This window comes from Scardinius erythrophthalmus (assembly GCF_964197995.2).
Source record: "Scardinius erythrophthalmus genome assembly, chromosome: 8".
In the NCBI taxonomy this organism is placed as follows: domain Eukaryota; kingdom Metazoa; phylum Chordata; class Actinopteri; order Cypriniformes; family Leuciscidae; genus Scardinius; species Scardinius erythrophthalmus.
The window spans coordinates 17725400-17746723 of record NC_138228.1 but is presented as its reverse complement, the minus strand read 5'-3'; the positions used below and the strand labels follow the sequence as shown (position 1 = coordinate 17746723).

The following is a 21324-nucleotide window of genomic DNA, read 5'->3' as shown; positions in this document are numbered from 1 at the left end:
TTCCATGGCGGATTGTTATTATAACGGCGGATTTGCCAGGCGCACGCCAGGAGCGGTTCACAGCCGAGGAAACCGACGTTCTCGTCAGGGCCGTAAAAGACAGAGAAGTGACATTGTATGGGGATGGGAGAAACCCACCCAAATTAGCTTCGGTTAAACGGGTGTACTGTATAATAATTTGGGTAAATGTGTAAGCTAGATTTATGCCTATTTTTTCACATCCTCATGGACACAACAAAGATTTCCCTCGTGTGTTAATATTTTTTCTTGTAATAATGTATGGATTTCTAAAAATGAGAACTGCTGTGTCTGTGTGTAGATGAGATAAGCAAAGTGCATGCGCGTTGTGCACACGCTACATTGATTATGGCCAAGCATGCGCCTTTAAAATAGCATTCGAATAACATGCGCAACGCGCCACTGACTTTAGACTAGGTTTTTCCTGGTCAGTGGCGGAATTGTTTTCTAAACCTGCTAAATAGCACCAGGGAACATTTGCGCCTGAACACGCCTCCTCTTTGCGCTGAACCGCCCCCGGGAGCGCAAATGCATTTCCTAGTTTACCGACGTGCGTCTGTGGAGGGAAAAGTCTGCTGTGCGCGGGTGCGAAATAGGAATGATACATGCTTCGGTGTACAAAGTCAATTGCGCTGGGAGCAAGATAGGGCCCTATTACTACTAATATTTTTATTTATTTATATAGCAGCTTTCCAAAACTCAAGGATAATTTACAAACAATCAGACATAAGAAGCATTCATAATAATAATCAATAATAGCAATAACAATAAACAACAACAACATTTTCTGTCTATATAGCACCTTTCCAAAACTCAAGGATACTTTACAAACTTTACACTACTTCAACCACTAGTAGTAGCTGTAATACTTTTTAAAATTTATATACTGTAGCACATTTCCAAAACTTCATAATCAGATTGATAAAAAAAACAAAACATTATTATTATTACTAGTGTTGATACTACTACTAAATTCAACTTTATTATAATAATAAACTAAACGTATTCATATTATTGGCATTACTACTACTACTACTACTTCTACTACAACTAGGCTGTTACTAATAATGATAATATTAAATTATGGAAATAAAAATCCACTGTAATGCTGTTTCATGTTGTCTTTAAAAGTCTGTCCTCAACACTGTATTTACATATGGTTTTTGGTTGTGTGTATGTTTGCACGTTTTTAGAAGTGTAACCCTGCCAAAAACCAGCAGTCTCATCAAATGTACTGTCATGGTAACTCTGGAGGCATGGCAACACAATAATACACGATCACCAACAGTGGCACCGTGAGCACTGGGAATGTATTCTTACCTCCTGAAAATGCATTAGAGCAGATTACAGATCGGTCCAAAGGCGGCATCCGATAGAACGGGTGAAGGTCTCTGCGTGTTACTGTCTTTCCGCGTGGCAAAGTAATTTAATTCCATTTAAGCTTTTATCTGACTTCATTTTATCACAACCTTTAATTTAAGTTAGATTGCCAATTGGTTACTGGTCAATTATCTAATAGTTTAGCAATACATTTGATTGTTCTATTTAACTCTTTACTTATATTTTACCCGTTCATATTAGGAAGCTATGTCACTCAGAGGTCCTCATGCCTTGTTTATTGTGGGTCTCACGATCACAATCTCACCAGCTTCGGTCACTAAACAGAGGTAATTGCTATATATCTTAGAGATTGGTATATAGAGATTGGTCGCATTCATGCTTACACAATAAAATATATTTTGATGTGATTGCATACACTTGAAATTAAAGTAACGGTTACTTCAGTAGAGGTATGGCTCACTACTACAGATATAAGTCAACCAACTTTACTTGTCTTATAATAGCTTTGGATTGGCAATGCTGTGGTTTCCCACGTACACTTATCTAAAGTAACATTAAATTAAAACAGTAAGACACACCCAGAGGTAAGACACACCCAGATTTAGGTTGGTCAAGCAGCACTTTTGCTGCCCTAAACGGAAATTCACTTCATGTCTTTGCAAAACATGTACACTTTAATTAGAGCCAAATATTTGTTGCCACTAATCTGACGCAAAACTTGCGGTAACATACGAATCCGTTTAATCTACTTGGGAAAACAATTTCAGAGTCAGTCGGAATAAATCAAATGTAACAATTTATTATGTAAGGTAAATGTATCATGCCAATTTCATAATCAGTTCAAAGAAAATAAATACAAAACATCAAATGCTCTGGAATAAAGAGAGAAGATGCGAACCTGACATAAAATACATGATGCGGAGTGCCTGCATACACTCTGCATCACAGGCTAATTTGAGTTACAAATTGCCACAAGCTTCTTGTTGCATTTCTTTATATAGACAGACACTTCTTTCACATGGAAACATTTGCTAACAATGGGAATTTGCATTCAGAGTTTACACCTTTTTGGGAGCAGAATGGCATTTGCCTGGAGGACCCACCCTTCCTCTATGTGCAAGTTATCTCTAAACTCTTAAGAACTTTATTACCGTTTGGTTTAATTCTTTGGGAATGAGACATTTGTACCAGTCGCACTGAGACATTTCAAATGATACCAAACATGTATAATACTGTATGATAATTATTCACAGTAAACCATATAGATTTTTGGGTGAATATCTGGTGATCTCAGCATGTGAGAGAGACAACATGGGGGAGGTGATTGACTGCTAGTTTCTCAGGATTGAGTCAAATGTTAATTTCCAGGAAGGTCCTTTGTCTTCTCGGGAGTGGTCGTTCCTCAACCAGACTGCCCGGCATTTCTCAATTCTTACACAGGGCTTCATTTGATTCCACGCTCTCACCTTCACCTGCTCAACAGTCACACAGAGCCAAACCTGCCTACCCTTCAACACATCTGATCATGTGATATAACTCATTTAGTTCACTTCAGATTGTGATTTTATAGCACAGGCATACAGACACAAACTCATTAGTGATGAGCATCGCTATTACTATTGCTCATATAGATTTGTACAAACCCATAAACTTATTCAACAACTTATTCAATGCACAACACATCCTGGACCCTTACTGAGAACCGGTGTGCCAAATATTGTTCACCTTAAGAATGTCAAGACGGGTGGAACAATCCCAGAAAACTCTGAGCTTAAGCCATATCTAGAGCTCTTTTGACTCGGCAACCATGAACAACACCCAACAAACTACCCTGCGATGCCTTAGAAATCACTCAAAGCACCTAAGCAACCAATATATATATATTTTCCCCCCAGAAAATGTTGAAATATAGTTGGCTCTGTTATAAAAAAAAATGTAGAAAATTCTACATTCATACATATTCACACTATTTCGTGTTTCCAATGGTAACTATCTCTGGGTGGTATGTAAAACAGTAACAGTACGTTCAGTGAAATCACATTTAACCTGCAGAAAAGAAATGAATAACATGAAGGCTAATTTAATGGAATACATTCCTGCTGATATCTCTCACTTTTTCATTCTCCCTCGCTTTCTAAATGCACATTTATTCATTTGGCAGAGGGTTTTATCTAAAGTGACTTAAAGTACATTAAGAATATACATTTTATTAGTATGCATATTCCCTGTGAATCAAACCCATGACCCTTTAATAGTTTGGGGTCAGTAAGATTTATTTTTCCTAAAGAAGTTTATTGACCAAGCATGCATTAAATTAATCAAAAGCGATAGTAAAACATTTATAATGTTACAAAAGATTTATATTTAAAATGAATACAGTTTAATATGTTTCTATTAGTTTAATAAATGTTTCTTGAACAGCAAATTAGCACATAAGAATTATTTCTGAAGGAACATGTGACACTGAAGACTGAAGTAATGATGCTGAAAATTTAGCGTTGCCATTAAAGGAATACATAACATTTGTAAACAACAGTTATTTTAAATTATAAATATAATATTTCACAATATTACAGTTTATGCTATATCCTATTTTAACAAATAAAAAAGCACACAATCGACGCTGAGTTTGTCTAAAGCGAGATATCTAGTATTGTTAGTTTTCCTACTTTTCAGAACAACCTTCACATCGGGATTACACATATTACTAATGTCTAAGCATGCTGCCTCCGTAGGTAGCTCACTTGGTTTTGGAAGAGATAAATTGCCTCCTTTCCCCTCTCTTCCTCTGTCACTGTCTGTACCCTTTAGTCACAGAGTCAAACACTTCTCACCATGTGACTGACATTCCTTTTGACAGCTCCAACTGGGTCTAACATATTTTCACTGAGACAATGATACAAGAGACAATTTAACCCCCTGGCCTGGACTGTTTTTAGCCTTACTGAAAGAGAAAAGGATACACTTTAAAACTAGCCTGGATGCCAGCCGAACTTAGCCCCGCCCACAAAATCTTTAGTTCGGGAAGTTCGGTCTGGACTCGATCCGTTGAGGAGCTATTATGCCCGAACAAAAATTGTTCGGACCAATCAAATTGTCAGGGCGGGCTTTATACGATGATGGACAGATGAGCAACGTAATCATCTACGTCACCAAAGAGCGCTTGGGTTGAATTCGTTAACAACAAAGATGACTGGCGCTGGAGAATTGAGATTTCACGAGTTCACACTTACAAATAAGTCCGATAGAATAAATGCATATTTGACGTGCTGTCCGAGGAGAGGCTCCGGGCTCGGTATTCGGCCTGAACCCAAAGTTCTCCCCCCGTATTTCAGGCAGTGGAAGAACAAGCTGAGAGTGAGTGGAGGGATGCTGAAAACTGTCAAGGAATGTTAGGTGAGTAGAGTGAATATATGCTTCCTCTCATGCTGATAGGGTAGACATGGTGTTAATTTATTAAGGTGGAATGAAAAGTAATTAAATAAACGAGCCTTGGCTTCAGGGTACCCCAAGGCCAAAATAATAAACATGTATAAATAACCTAATCTGGGAGTAACAAAATTACAAAGAAAACGTACCTAACTCCATATAAATAAACAAATCACAAACAAAGTAGAATAACTGGCAGGACACCCCTCTACACTCTAACATAAGTAAGAGTCTGATTAAATCATCACAAACAAAAGTATGAAGCCGTTACACAAAGAAGCATGATCAAAGGAAGGTTTTGGGATCTGAATGAGCTCGCCATCTTCAAACAGCGTCGCCCTTTTAAAGTGGTGCATCAGTGTGTCCGCCAATCAGGTTCCTCCGTCGGCAACCAATCCCTGCACACCCATACAGAAAAAAACAACCCACACAAGAACACAGATGCAGAGGATCGTAACTACTAGAAATATACCCAACATTCAATCCGAAAATCTGGTCATGTCCTCATTTAGATGGCTACATAAATGATCCTCTGGTGTGGATCACCAAAATCGAAATTTTCAAGATGATGTAGGAATTGAGAGCGAATCAGACCACAGTGACTCCTTCAAACTGATCAAGAAGCAGAATTCCATAGAATTTCCAAATCAAAACTCAGGATCATTTGAAATAACATTCAGTCTAGAAGCTCCCCAGCTAAGCATGTAAGACCATGAACGCTTCTACGAGATCATCCCAAGTAGAGAATGAACACTTAAAATGTCAACTTTAGGCAGTTTAAAAAAAGATGGACTGGTTTGGAGATGGCACTTGACTCTCCCAAGACAGAGATCCAAAACAGACCGTCTTTTCAAAGAACTATGTTTGACCTGAGCTCTTAAACACAGGATTGAAATCTCTTAAAAACCAAAGAGACTGTCTTTACACAACAAAATGCATAAGATCATTCCAAAACAATCCTAGACGAGACTTATAATCAAACATTGTTCAACAGCATAATTTTATATCATATCTACAACCTATATATGTGACTATCATGCTTAGATCACACAATTCAGATTATGTAATTCATGTGAGAGGAGGAGAAATAGTCACACCCGAGCTAAAGACAAGGTATAATTGGTCAGAAATCCTCCAAAGGGCTGGACAAACGTTTGAGTTTAAAAAGGAACAAAGCATTACACAGACTTGGGAGATGAAAATGGGTTAAAACTGAACAGTTTCATTCAAGCCATCTAACTACTAGTCTCATTTACTTTTCTTTCTTTTACTTAGTTTCTTTTCTGTTCTGTTTAGAGTATTGTTTTCTAAGTTAAGTTTTTGCCGCAAAGCCGCAGTCCATGACTCTATAGTCAAACTTCAAACACGAGACATCCATTCAACACACCAGCTTGAGTTGGACTGAACTTAAACTGTGGCGCGATTCACGTGAATATGAAAGCAACATGGACTCGGGTGCGCACTTGTTCAGGAAGAAAAGTAACCTGCACATGCGCTGTAGCTTGAATAACACATGTAAGGGATGATAGTGTTGATCTTCTCCTCTAAAGATTCCATTAGCAAGCAGAAGAAGGCCGCAAAGTGTTGTTTACTCAGCTGTGCATAATAGCACCAAATTAATAAAAAAACACAATGTATTATCCGCATTGTTCATTTTATCATGCGGTGTGCACGCTTGTGATGACGTACGATGAACGCAAGTACACCAGGGTTCGATAGAATCAAGTTGAGTGTGAAACCAGAAAAACACTGCGGGGGCACCAGGAACAATATTGCTCAGACGCAACAAACGTGCCCAGTGTGAAAGCCCTTAGTTACTTACAATGTTAGTTACCACACTAACAAGATCAACTTAAGCTTACCATGCTAAGCTTGCCGGCACTATGCTAGGGTGTTCTGGGTGGTTGCTAGGTAGTTGCTATGGCCTTCTGGGTGGGTTACTAACTGGCCCAAGTCAAAATAGTTCACCCCCAGTCCCTATGATATTTAGTCTTTAGTCTATGACAGTAGGTGTGTTTACATGGAGCATTGTATTCTGATTACAATCTGTTTAAAAGTCCAATTCGAATGAAAATGCAATCGGTTTGAGAGGGCATGTAAACACTTGATTGGATTGAAAACCAAAACTGGAAAGTTTTGCGCTTGTGCAATGATGTAGAAATGGCATGATGTATGTATGACGCATGGAACAAGCTGATGTTGTTGTTGTTGTTGAATATATTAAATGACTGTCGTGTCAATATAAAATTATCTTTCCACTCATCGCCTGTGAAGTGCTGCAGGACAATGTTGGTGAAAATGTATAGATCTGATCACTTAAAAACGTAATAGCACACCTTAAGTGTCATCATTTGAAGTATCATTCAAGTTTGTAGCCCAAACGGGACAGGATGTTAAAGGGGTCATGAATTGAGAAATTTGCCTTGAGCTTTTGACATATAAGAGGCCATCGTACTATAAGAATATTCTATAAGTTTCAGTGCTGAAAACTTCCTTGTTATCCAAAAACAGCTTTTATTGTAACCAAGCCTAGCGAACGACTCATTATGGAATGTGCCTATCTTGGTGAAAGACCGCCTCTGCAGAAGAGGATCAACGCCTACTTCATTATTGCACTGGACTAAATACACCATTACCTTCCAAAGGATCCTAATGCTAGGAAAGTGGTTATTTGTTTTCAACAATGTGAATGTCTCAGTTGAGCATTATTTATTTGTATTCAGTACATTTCACTTTGGATTCTTAGGTAAATCAGTTGCAGGCTTTGCAAACAGACTTTTACGTTATGGACTAGACAGTATTGCCATAACATGTAACTAACTGTGTTAATTGTAATGCCTGATCTGTGACCAGTGATTTCTGATATGTAATGATTTACATATTAAATGCTTATAATACTTATAAATACTTATACCATACGTAAAGTTATGAATTTCAAATAACTAACCTAAACTATGATCAACAGTAGGCTAATGGTGAGGTGATGCCTGCCTTAAAACAGAAAAACAGAAAACACCACTTCTGTTTCTGGGAATGACGCAAAAGTTACCATGACAAATATTTGAACTCAGCTAATATGTAAAAAATGCAAAAAAGAGAATGTAGTTTATGTAAGAGAGAGAAAGAGAGACAGACAGAGGGATCTTGTGAGTCTAAAACAACATCAAACAAGAGAAAGAAGAAAAAAATGAGGGAGTTTCTGCACCCAAACCCATAAATGAGACTAAAAATAGCAACGAAACTATTTGGGTGATTCAGAAGGATGAGTCATCGACTGAGGCAGGGAGGGAGGGAGGGAGGGAGAGAGAGAGAAAGAGAGAGAGAGAGAGAGAGAGAGAGAGAGAGAGAGAGAGGTATGCTGGTCTGTGTGGGTCTGTAGGTATTTACTGATTCCAGACATGCCCCCCAGATCCCGCTGCACACTGCAGCACCACTGATGGAAATTCCAGTGTGTTGGTGAGTGTATATAAATGCAATCTACACTAGCTGAACAGCATATTAAGTAGGGTGCGGGCATTCCGGACCATATCAGAACCGTAGGACAGGAATAACTTCTGGGGTAGAGCTGTGCACTGTCTAAGCAGAGTTAGAAGTCTTCAAATAAGAATATGTTCTCAATAAGTTTAATAAATATTAAAACAAGTGATCATTTGAAACAAAATATTCTATTCACTACTAATGTATTTAGTCTTTTGTATTCTAAGGTACATACGAATTCAAATTCAAATCTGCATTTCATAATTATTCAATTCTATTTTATTCAAAGTTAAATATCAAGATGAAATGCCATGATGTGCACATACATTTTTTGACATTTCCTACAGAAAAGGAAGTTGGGCTAGGGTTACTGTTAATTACAGCTAAAAATATTAAAAACATTTTTGTAGATATGATGATGATTATTATATTTTTGATTTTTTTTTACATTTGAAATGCAACTGAAAAAAGTTAAAAGTAAAGTAAATTAAAATGTCTAACTGGAAAAAAATAAAAAATTAAACATTAAATGCATATCTATCTATCTATCTATCTATCTATCTATCTATCTAATTAATTAATACTAAAATAACACTAAAATAAAATAACACATAATAAACCACTCCCCCTTTTTAAATAGCCAACAGTGTTTCATTTCTATAACAGTCATGAATAATATTTTGTCACTTGCTTCTCCTATAGGAAAGGAAGGGACATCGAGATTTAATTGACATTAATTTCACTGGGAGCTTATACTCTACTGAATGTTACATAAAGAGTAAGGTAAAATAAATATAAATGATAAATAAATGCCTACACTTCTAACTAATTTGATTGCCTTCTTACCAACAGCACAACCAATCTAAGTACAGAGGTCAACTACATAGAATGAGGGATGAAAAGAAGAAAGAAAGAGAGGGAGAGAGCTCAAGAGAATGAGATTGATGTCACTTGAGTCACGACACAGCAGTGAGCTCAGAGAGAAATCTGAATGAACATTAGTTCAGGCTTCAGAATCTGACATGCATGACTGAAATCGCTTCAGTAATCGATGTTAAATCACACACACACACACACACACACACACACACACACACACACACACACACACACACACACACACACACACACACACACACACACACACACACACACACACTCAGAGCACATAAAGGGTTTGTTTGGGTAAGTTAATTGTACACAGGGTTGTCTTCATCGCTTCAGTGAGGCGAAACATATTGCCTCTACTGTCAAAGAGCTTTCATCTGTTATTTCTGGATAAACGCTAACACAAAAGACACAAACACGCATGCTCATTTTCCCTCTTCCGGGTCTTGATAGAGATGGACAGATGACAGGTCTGTCTTCACACATTGTTTAATTGACCGATAGCTTGTGACGAGTGTCTGGACAATGACACAGCAAGACACACTCTCTCTTCCCTCTCATATGCAGCATTATGCAATCCTATTACAGACCGCCTAGTGTTACCAGCTTCAGAGCGGAGATACTAGAGATTAGAGTGTAGCGATGTAGACACACACACACACACACACACATTTCACAGTGCATCTGTCATACAGCAAAGTGCTGCAGATCTTGCCTAGTCTACAGTTTCTGGGTGTTTTCTTGACATGCTGGAGCTGTCCACTGAAATCAGGGAGCTGTCCGTCACAGCTGGTGCTGAAACCAGAATAAAGGCTTCTACATTTACATTTAAGCCAACTTTTATCAATGTGACTTACAATGCATCCAAGGTGCACATTTACATTTGATCAATTCTTGCTTTTTTGTATTTTTTTGAAATGTCACATTTTTATTGAGGCTAAATTATAAAATTTGTTAGCCCAATGGTTTGATATTTTGTATTTACATTTCTGTGTTTAATTTTGTTCGTAATTTTTTTGCTGTTTAAATTTCTCTAAAAATCACCCATAGGGTCTAATATATGTACATATGACCTGTGCTCTCTGAAATACACTATGTCCGCATATACTTCAAATTTATGTGCACACAAACGCCCATAAAAGCGGATGAAGGCGGCAAAAACAAACAGTGCTTCCTCCATTAGAAGGACATAATAAATTGGAAAATACAATGGTAGTACTGTGTTTGCAAATGTGTGTGTGTGTGTGTGTGTGTGTGTGTGTGAGAATACACATCTGAAGTAAAAAGGAGAGAAACTGTTAATTTTCCTCTAATGGGAAGAATGAGACCAATTACAAATTAAGTGTGGTCTCGAGGGATCTTACTGGTTGCAACATTCTTTGTTCTCAGGAGAGTCAACGTTCTTTTATAATGAAACTAAAGGAAATGAGAGGAGAGAAACTATTAGCATTAAGACTCACATACACAAAGAAATTCAACTCCTTAAAGCCTTTTGCATGTTCACTACCATTTGGGGCAGGTGAATTTGAAAACTGGTACGTTTTTGAAAGAAATCTTTTACACTTACAAAGGTTGCATTTATTTGATAAAAAATAAAAACATCCGGTAAAACCGCAATATTGTTAAATATAATTACAATTTAAAGTAACTGTTTTTTTTTTATATATTAAAATGCAATGTATCTCTGTGATGACAAAGCTGAATTTTCAGCATCACTTCAGTTTCACATGATCCTTCAGAAATCATCACATTATGCATATTTGATTACTTAAGAAAAAATTCTTATTATTATCAATATTAAAAAGAGTTGTCTTGCTTAATATTTCCAAGGAAAGTGATATGTTTCAAATCAAAAGAACAACATTTATTTGAAATTAAAATCTTTTATAACATTAGAAATGTCTTTACTGTCACTTTTCATCAATTTAATGCATCCTTGCTGAATAAATGCATTTCATTCTTAAAAAAAAAAAAAAACGTACTGACACCAAACTTTTGAATGGTAGGATATATATCGTAATATCGTAATAAGTCGTAATATATTGTGTCACCAGCACACATAACATTGACACTTAAAGCCGCTCAATTGAATTGCGATCATCATATCCTGTACATCAACCCTTAGCATGCAACAACAAGCTTCTAAACTCAGCACACATATTACAGCCAGCAACATTTTACAAATCAGTTTAAAGATGGCTGACGTCTTGAGATTTCTGACAGTCTGGCAAGCTACCATTCACAAAAACAACAGGTCCATGGTTATATATCTGTGGTTTTTAAATGGTAATCCTAAGCACTCTCACTTTCAGCATATCAGAACATAAACCGACTCATGGTAAAAACTAAAGGATTCTTCTATAAAACATATTCCAGCTGATGGAAAAACACCCTGGTGTATCTACTGGGGCTTTCCGGTGGTTTCCTGGCATCATTAGATCTTTCATTTCTAGAAAGCCCTCAAAGGATGCAGGCAATACATCACTCTGAGCTCCCCTTTAACCTGTTTCTGTATGTGTGCGTGTTTGAATTATTGGAAACGTGCCACGCTTGTCTTTGGAAAAGGTGTGGGAATTTTTCATCTCTCTTTCTCGCGCTCTCACAATGCATTTAAATGTGATGTTTAGTACAGACGCCGGCCTGCCTTCCTGATCTCAATGCACAGCCCTAAAAATGACAAACATCTCTAAAACCAGCATTTGAGAGAGAGAGAGAGAGAGAGAGAGAGAGAGAGAGAGAGAGAGAGAGAGAGAGAGAGAGAGAGAGAGAGAGAGAGAGAGAGAGAGAGAGAGAGAGGTGTGTGTGTGTGGATCTCAACACATCTGAACATGATTTCTCATCTACAGACATACTGCAGTGTTGAAAATCATTTATGTTAGACAACAGCTGTGGGCATTTAGACATCCTAGAGTTGTACTGTGTGCAAAGCCGGACAATGTAAAAAATATCTTAATACTTTTTTAAATATCTTAATATCTTTAATACTTTAATCTTTAATCTTAATACTTTAATATTTAATACATTTTTAATAAAAGTGTCTGTTGAATATCTGCAGAAAGCATCTGTACAAATTTGAAAAGGGTGATCGAGCCATAATTTTGACATTTAGCCAGCTAGATTTGACATTTTTTGGCGCAACTGCAATAAGATGCAGTAAAATACAGTATTCAACATTAGAAGTGGATCAAAACCTTTCATCCAAGTTATACATGAATTTTGAACAAAACCCCTTCTTGTCTTAGGACAACTTTGATCAACTTTTTTGATCCACTTCAAATGTTGATTACTGTACAATACAAATAAATAATTACAGTAAAAATTTCAATTTCAAAGCAATTTGAAGCAATGGCACATAGGGAACATTATTGAGTGTGAATAGTATTTTAAACTGATTAGATGAAATGGACCGTTCAAAGAAATTATTCACAGAAATGAATCAAACAAGTAGTGTCAGTTAATTTGATAATATAATAAATATTTAAAATATTGTCCAATCCTAGTTGTATGCAAATGTGTATTTGTGCATCACTTCTTACCAAGTCGAGGATCAAACTGTCTCATCTGTACCTCCTCCACGCAGTCCGCAGGAAACCAACCAGTTCTTCCTTTTACAGTGCCCTCCCAGAAACCCCCTTCTCCTATACTTAACACTGAGAGAGAGAGAGAGAGAGAGAGAGAGAGAGAGAGAGAGAGAGAGAGAGAGAGAGAGAGAGAGAGAGAGAGAGAGAGAGAGAGAGAGAGAGAGAGAGAGATACTTTAATTGCCATCTCATGAACACAAATCATTTGATTTTGATTAGACATTGATCCCCAAAGAAGTTAGCTAACATCCTGGATCATACAGTAATATCAAAACAAAATAGTAATGCCTGGCGGGGCACACTTTTTATTCTGAAAATGCAAAAAGTTTATTAAATTTATGGTAAAGTTATAATTTAGCTGCATTATATAAAATCAATAGAAGTCTATGGCACTTTCCCATTCAGATGCGTGATGTGTCAGGTATGAATGTGATCTCAGCACGCATTCAAAGATCCTTTTCCTTTTCGGAAATGAGCTTGAAGAGGGAGAACGGATAGATGAAATACTCTGTGACGTGAGTTGAATGACCAGTGGAAACTGAGTAAGAGCAGAACATTGTGTTCAACAGGAAACTGACTCATCCTGTGAGTTTTTACACAAGCTGAAGTAACACAATGTGGTGACACATGGTAACACATGTGGTGACCACACCAGACACACTAAAAACATGCATCAAGTCCTTCAGCATTGTAGTTGCTAGGATACTGCAGTTTAAAAGCATTGGTTGTACAAGGGTGTGTTTATCAAAAGAGCAAGGTGTGCAAAAAGTGCAGGTGGGCAATTTTGTGGTACTCCATGAATTCCACAAATCAATAAGCAACAATGTAAGTGTGTGCTGTGTATTATACACACAGGGGGTTTCATTCATGCTGAAGAAGGTCTTTAACTGGAGATGGCATATAAATGAAACCTCACTTACACAGAGTACATAACAAATGCAAATCACTACTTATATATATATAACTTTCATGGCATAAATATTTTATTTAAAAATATGTTGTTCGCCTTAAAGAGAATAAATGTTAACCATATGATTGGACCTTTGCAGTACAATTGTGTTTAAAACTATATACAGACACAGATCCTCAATAGTAAAATGCCTATTTCTATATGCAAAAATGGTGGATTAGCAATGATTGGCCAGTGACATTTTCAACGTGGGACTTATTGAAAAGTCAATTGATCTGTATAAACCATCCATTGACACAGCACTCCTCACACACACAAACACACACTTTCTCCAAGACTAAAAACCTAATCTTCTAAATACAACCAATTATACTGCATTTTTAATCAGGAGATTTGAAATTCTTTGAGTGGTTTTTGGTTGTTGATCAAGCCGGAAGCACAGCCATTAGAATATTATCACCTCAGTGCTACTGACTGAGGTTACGCACACACACACACACACACACACACGCCTCCAGCTTCCAGACACATACAAATGGATGCCTCTGCTGCATATGCCACAATTAAACACTTGTGTAAATGGAGCTCGTCATGTAATAAATTCAGGGGAAGAGATACACATCTCATCCGTGATGCTTCTCATTTTAATGTTTTCGATATCTGAGTCCAGAGAAATCCCAGTGTAATGACTGTTTGTGGATTATATGTATTGCGTAGAGGGGACATTTAATGGAAAACAGGATTTTATGGATATTAGATGGAAAAATTGGTCATACTGCATGAAAAGATGACATTTGAAAATATGAGGGCTCACATAAAAATTTGCTGAATGTGGGTGGAAGCAACTGACTCAAGTAACACAGAACAGTACATTTGGGGAAGAAGCCAGATCCTTCACATACGAAGATATGCACATGAAATGTAAAGCTGAATTCAAAACCATTATAATGTCAGAAGTACATTAACATTTGACTATGTACATTTACATATCAATACATATTTAATACTCGATAGTACTGTTACAAATTTAAAAAAAGCTAGCCAATCATAACAAAGACCCAGGGTTGACCAATAAGATTTTTTTTCCTAAAAAGAATATAATATATATATACAGTGCTATGCATAAGTTTAGACACCCATGCTAAAGTTGACTAAAAAGAGGAATAAAAAATCATCTTTTGGAAATTGAACTTAATGTCTTAATTAAAAAAATTAGGAAAAATCCAACCTTTAAGGACACCAATTTTCTTTGTGAATGAATAATGTATCGTAAATAAATAAAAGTTCTTCCTTAAAATACAGGGTGCATAAGTTTGGACACCCCTATGTTAAATTCCCATAGAGGCAGGCAGATTTTTATTTTTAAAGGCCAGTTAATTCATGGATCCAGGATACTATGCATCCTGATAAAGTTCCCTTGGCCTTTGGAATTAAAATAGCCCCACATCATCACATAGCCTTCACCATACCTAGAGATTGGCATGGAGTACTTTCCATAAGATCATCTCTCATTGCAAATCAAACTAGCTATTAGGCTAACTGAAATAAAACCATGCCAATCTCTAGGTATGGTGAAGGCTATGTGACGATGTGGGGCTATTTTAATTCCAAAGGCCAAGGGAACTTAGTCAACTTTAGCATGGGTGTCTAAACTTATGCATAGCACTGTATATATTATGTATAATTCTTTAGTGAAAAAAATAAATAAATAGCGGGAATTAGAAATTATATTATAATTGTCATATTTAGGTCTGTGACAGCTATATTTATAAACACAATTTCACACGATGCATGGATTTGTAATTTCTAACCCAGCCTTTCATTTAAGTTTAGTTCAATTTTAAGTCCTAGAGCGAAGACAGAAATTGTCACATAAAACTAAACTGTCGTTTTTGCTGGGAAAAACTAATGTTACAAAAAAGAAATACCACAAATATTCTTAGATATATTAAAATATATAAAAATGAATGAAATATATTTAAGCATAAGTGACATCTGTGCAATCCCTCTGACACATCCTAAAGGATCAACTCATCATCTTTAAACCACAATGACTACAAAGACAGCATGTCTGTGCAGCCTTTTTTTTTGTACAGCCGCACGTGTCTTACATAACGAATCACTCAACGGACTCGCACAAGTGTGTTTACGAGGTATCAGGAGTGGGCTCGCCGGACCTCTCTAACCCTGCCGCATGCCCGGACATGCTTGGCATATTGGAAACAGGCCTTCACACATACTGGCAAATGGCATCATGGGAGAAACACTCGCCAAGCTCTCAGTGTCAGTCCCTGACAATCAGCCGGCAGCCGACTGAGGCAAACTGCCACGGCGAGCTCTTGACAGAAGGACCATTGTAGCCGAGGAGAAGGTCCTGAAGTGTGTGTGTGTGTATATGCGTGTAAGCATACAGGAGTGTGTGTTACATCTCGGATGCTGAGATACTATCACAACGCTCCATTCTTATCAGCTTCAAAGCTCCTTTGACTCTTAAAAAGGATGAAAGGAGAATGGGTAATTCACCCGGCATGAAACTTTTCAACGGCGCACAATAAGAGCTCAACAAATACAGACACAGTGTAATGAGCTTGATTCTTTAACTACTGTTCAATATAAATCAGATGTGAATGAATATAGCTGGATATCGTGAAGAAGTACTGAGTAGGCTCAGGCTCAGGCTAATGTTCATTCATTCACAGTTCATTCACAGGTAAATGACACAACTGGGCCAAATCACACACTGAGACGGGAGACAAACACTCAAAAAGAGATGTTAAAAAAGACTGGATTACACAGTGAGAAGAAAAAGATCGATAAAGACACAAAGAGAGTTTTAAAGGAACACTCCGACTTTTTGGGACTTTAGCTTATTCACAGTATCCCCCAGAGTTAGATAAGTCCATACATACCTTTTTCATTTCTGTGCGTTCTGTAAGTGTTATTTGACGCACCCACCGCTAGCCTAGCTTAGCACAAAGACTGGATGTAAATGGATAATGGTAGCATACTAATCCCAATAAGTGACAAAATAATGCAAATATTTCCCTATTTACATGTTGTGATCTGTATAGTCACAGCGTGTACAAATAACAAGGCTATATGAGACAGAGACCATTTTTAATCGTATAAATACTGGGAACTATATTCTCACTAGGCGTAGGAGCACAGCTACTTGGGCGGAGTGGCTACTTGGGCGGAGTGATTAGCGCAGCACACGAGACGCCCTGACTATTGATGGTTCCGTAAACAAAACAAACGTGACAGACTAGCTAGTAGCGAACGCGACTGGTGATCATGGCTGACTTTGAGGAATTTGTCAGAGGAATTTTACTGTGTATCAAACCAAGATCCAGAACCATATAGTTTTGAGCCAGAATACACAGACGAGGAGTTACAAACTTTGGAAGCTGTAAGACAAGATGCCGAACAGATTGATGTCGAAGGGAGAATCAGAACGAACACGGACTGGTGGTGTAAATGTGGAACATGCCAACCTATGCCGACAGAAACCGAGTGCCTTTGTTATAATGAATGGGACCGGGTATTGCCATCAATGTCAAGGCTTGATGAGTGATGACAATCAAAATATTTGCGTCACTACCACGGAAGATCAACTGGAAGAAACGCCCCATGCCGAGTGAACCTAATGGTCAGCTGTCCACCAAGTAAGTGATTTTGTTATAATGATCATTCATAGTACAGTGATAATAACAATAAAGGGGATACACGGAGCCTCTATTCACGTAATAGTGTCACTACTAAGGTTACATTACAATAGCATGGCACTGTTACAGTATGGCTAATGTTAGTCATCTCAAAACATAACGGAACACTTACCGCAGCAACAGGTGATTCAATTTGTCCTGTCTTTATTATCGATGGGATGGCTGTATCCTTTAGCACACGTTTCATGGTCCGTGTGGCAACTTGTATTTTTTCAAAATAGTTGTCTATAGTAAATGTTCAGAGCAAACGAAATACTTATTGATGCTGTTTACAGGTGTGTTTGGATAAGTAGCCATCGATTCATCAGGTCAGCGTTTTTGGTTGGAATTCTATGAAACATCATAGTATTACCTGGTCTCCCCTTTTTATTGTCGCAGCTCTTTACAATACAGCGAACACCCATGATTGTAAACTATAAATTTACTATCTAGTAATTGCTGACTCTATTACTCCAACTCTGAGCGAACTCTCTGCTCCTCACCACAGGGCGTCTCGTGTGCTGCGCTAATCACTCCGCCCAAGTAGCTGTGCTCCTACGCCTAGTGAGAATATAGTTCCCAGTATTTATACGATTAAAAATGGTCTCTGTCTCATATAGCCTTGTTATTTGTACACGCTGTGACTATACAGATCACAACATGTAAATAGGAAAATGTTTGCATTATTTTGTCACTTATTGGGATTAGTATGCTACCATTATCCATTTACATCCAGTCTTTGTGCTAAGCTAGGCTAGCGGTGGGTGCGTCAAATAACACTTACAGAACGCACAGAAATGAAAAAGGTATGTATGGACTTATCTAACTCTGGGGGATACTGTGAATAAGCTAAAGTCCCAAAAAGTCGGAGTGTTCCTTTAAAGCTTACATAATAAGTGCCAAGAAATTGCCATGTTTTTTATTTGGACAACTTTTTAAAATAACACTACCATTCAATAGTTTGGATTCTAGAAAGATTTTTTTTTTTTTAAAGAAATGAATGCTTTTATTCAACAAGGAAACATTAAATGTATTAAAAGCGACAGTAAAGACATTTATAATGTTACAAAATATTTCTATAAATGCTGTACTTTTGAACAAAGTATAACTGTTTCCACAAAAACATTGGATGGATATTGTGTGTGTGCGCGCATTCATGAGTATCATTCAGAAGTGGATGTCAAGCCCTCTTCTACACCACCAGTGAAATGATCACAGTTGCCTGCTCCTGCATCAAGAGTGTGTGTGGCACTCTGTGAGAGCATGTGTGCGTGTTCCGATCTGTTAACCATCTTATTAACTTGATATGTAATAAACTTTAATCTGAGCAAAAGAACCACTGGTTGACTTGAGATGCACGTCAATCACATGCTAATCAACTGGGTTTAATTCTGCTCTCTCTCTCTCTCACTCTATAAATAGAATGATAGCCGCAGCTCTAAATTTCCAGGCCACTTAACTGCGATAAGCCTGAGAGAGAGACCGGGTGTATCAAATCTAATCATTTGTCTCTAATGAATCCCACTGCTCAATAACTTTCATTAAAGCAACCAAACGCTAAATGGCAAATGCTAAATTGCAAAAACTACCAGCTCCAGGAAGGACGGTTTCCACGAATACGTCTACTCCAATATCTGGTTTGTTTAAGATGTTAAATAGCTTGAAGGGTATAAGCAAGGTCACATTAAGCATTTGGTCACACTAATTACATTACAGTGTCCATGTTATGGTATGATGTCATAACTAAGTACTATGTATAACTAATAAATAAAATGTACATGAGTAATTATGTTGTTTAACATGATTCGATTATGTATAATTATATTTATGTGATGTATGTGCAAAGTAACGTAGAGTGTTGTTCGCTGCACCAATCAAATTTTTACGCCTGGATTAAAGGGTACAGTATTTTTGTCCGTGTCTGACATGGCTCCACCTAATTGGCTAGAATTAACACTAAAAGAAGCAAAGAAAATGCCAAACCCAGACAAGCTGACAAAGTGCAAACAAGGATGGTAAAAACAAGAAATGTTCTTATGAATTAATGTAATTACAGGCCTGGAGGAAAAGAGGTGGGCTGAAATGTTTCTACGCTTTTCATTCATGGGATTACTAACAAAAGGCTGTCTGTTGTAAATTTGTAAATGTGCAAAGTGCAAATGGAGAGTTAAAAGTCTAAAGTCACTCAAAGTCACGTGAATGTGATATTTAAGTGACAAATAAATAAACAAATGGTAATTTGATTTAATCAAAAATAAGATGAAATTATGATGATAATCAAGCGATTTTAATTGAAAAAAATATATAGCTGCAAGCAGCAATTAATGGGGCCAAGCACAAAAAAGGCACGATGAGTTATGTTTCCACAAAAAAACCCATGGCTGGGAGCATCCGACCAACTACAACAATGAATAATTAAAAAGACATTTTTGTATGATTTTAGTCCAGTTAAAGATCTACTTTTAATTATAGATTCACTCACTTGTGATTTAATTGCTTTGGCATTTGGCCAATAGTTTTACCAAAATTAGGTGGTGTGGTCAGTGTGAGGTGACAAAGTTTGGTGTCAATATGCCAAAGCTTTGCAGAGATACAGTCTCAGAATCAGTTTGGCACCATGCCATCAAATTCATCAGTGCATTAAATGAGAACGGTGTGGTCTATCAAAAAGCTTTTAATAACTTTATGCCGGCATGGTCTGGAGATGATCTGATTTGAATTTCCGCTCAATATTCCGCTCTATCCCTGCTCAGTTGCACACAGACATGTGAATGCTCCACTCATGTACCGCTCATGCTCATTGGAAAGCAACGTCCGCTCAAATGAAATCAACGTGCCGACATGAAATTTCAATGTAGTAGTTTACTTGTTTATGTTTGCAATAGCCCTACTGTGCTGTAACATGATGTTGTATAGCAGTGCTGGGCTATGCTGGTAAAATGACGCTTCCTGCTATGCTCTGCTCACATGCTCTGATAATAATAGCTTTGTAGGACTATAGTTTATTTGGATAATTGGTCAAAAATAAATGTTACATCTGATTCTGTTGCATAGAACTGAATAAATAATAATATATTGATATTTAATATTAAAATATTTTCTGTCGAATTTTAATGTGTTACTTCCAATAAAAGTGTGGTTGTTTTATTTTATTGGCTTGTATTTTTTAAATTGAGTATCATTAAAAATGATTGAATTTCATTAAAAAGTCTAATATTAATACAATTATACAAAAAAAGCTAATTAAAAAATAAGAATTGAATCATTTTTGAAAAGCATTTTCAGTTTCGGTTTTCGGCCAAGTGCATCTAGAATTTTCAGTGTCAATTTCGGCCCAGAATTTTCATTTTGGTGCATCCCTAGGCAAAACTCAAAAGCTATTAGAATTTTTTGAAAAGTTATTATAAAATTTGACCACAAGATGGCACTGTCTCAAAACGTTTTGTCTAACTTCAGGGCATGAGGCAGATGTTACATACCAAATTTCGTAATATGCTAATGCATTCGTAAAATACAGCATTTTATGACATTATTCAAAATGGCCAAAATGCCTGATAAGCAAAAATTGGATATCATTTGACTCTTTATGCTGCACTGAATCAAAAGATTGAGTTTTATAATTTTTGGGCAAACTGTTGAGCAATTAAAGGGGTGGTTCATCATGACTTCCCTTTTTTAACTTTAGTTAGTGTGTAATGGTGCTGTTTGAGCATAAACAACATCTGCAAAGTTACAATGCTCAAAGTTCAAAGCAAAGGAGATATTTGCTTTTAAATAAATCGCTTTTTAAGGACTACAACAAACGGCTGGTAGGGACTACACGAAATTCCTCCCAGGTTAGTGACATCACAAACCCTAGAATTTACATAAACCCCGCCCTCAGGAACGTGATTTATAGATTATCAAGACAGAATATGCTAATCAATGACTAGAAGATAAACTACACATAAGCTAAATAAATTCATCAACTAACCATT

General features: G+C 37.0%; 1 protein-coding gene across 1 annotated transcript in view; it reads right to left on the bottom strand.

The window, feature by feature from the left end:
- shank3a (SH3 and multiple ankyrin repeat domains 3a) overlaps nt 1-21324 on the bottom strand; it is a gene marked incomplete at its 5' end in the record, with an annotated part of 235337 nt that overhangs the window by 30027 nt on the left and 183986 nt on the right. The window contains one exon of the mRNA XM_081372532.1: nt 12690-12803. Within this exon, the coding sequence (XP_081228658.1) occupies nt 12690-12803 (114 nt within the window). The remainder of the gene's footprint in view (nt 1-12689; nt 12804-21324) is intronic.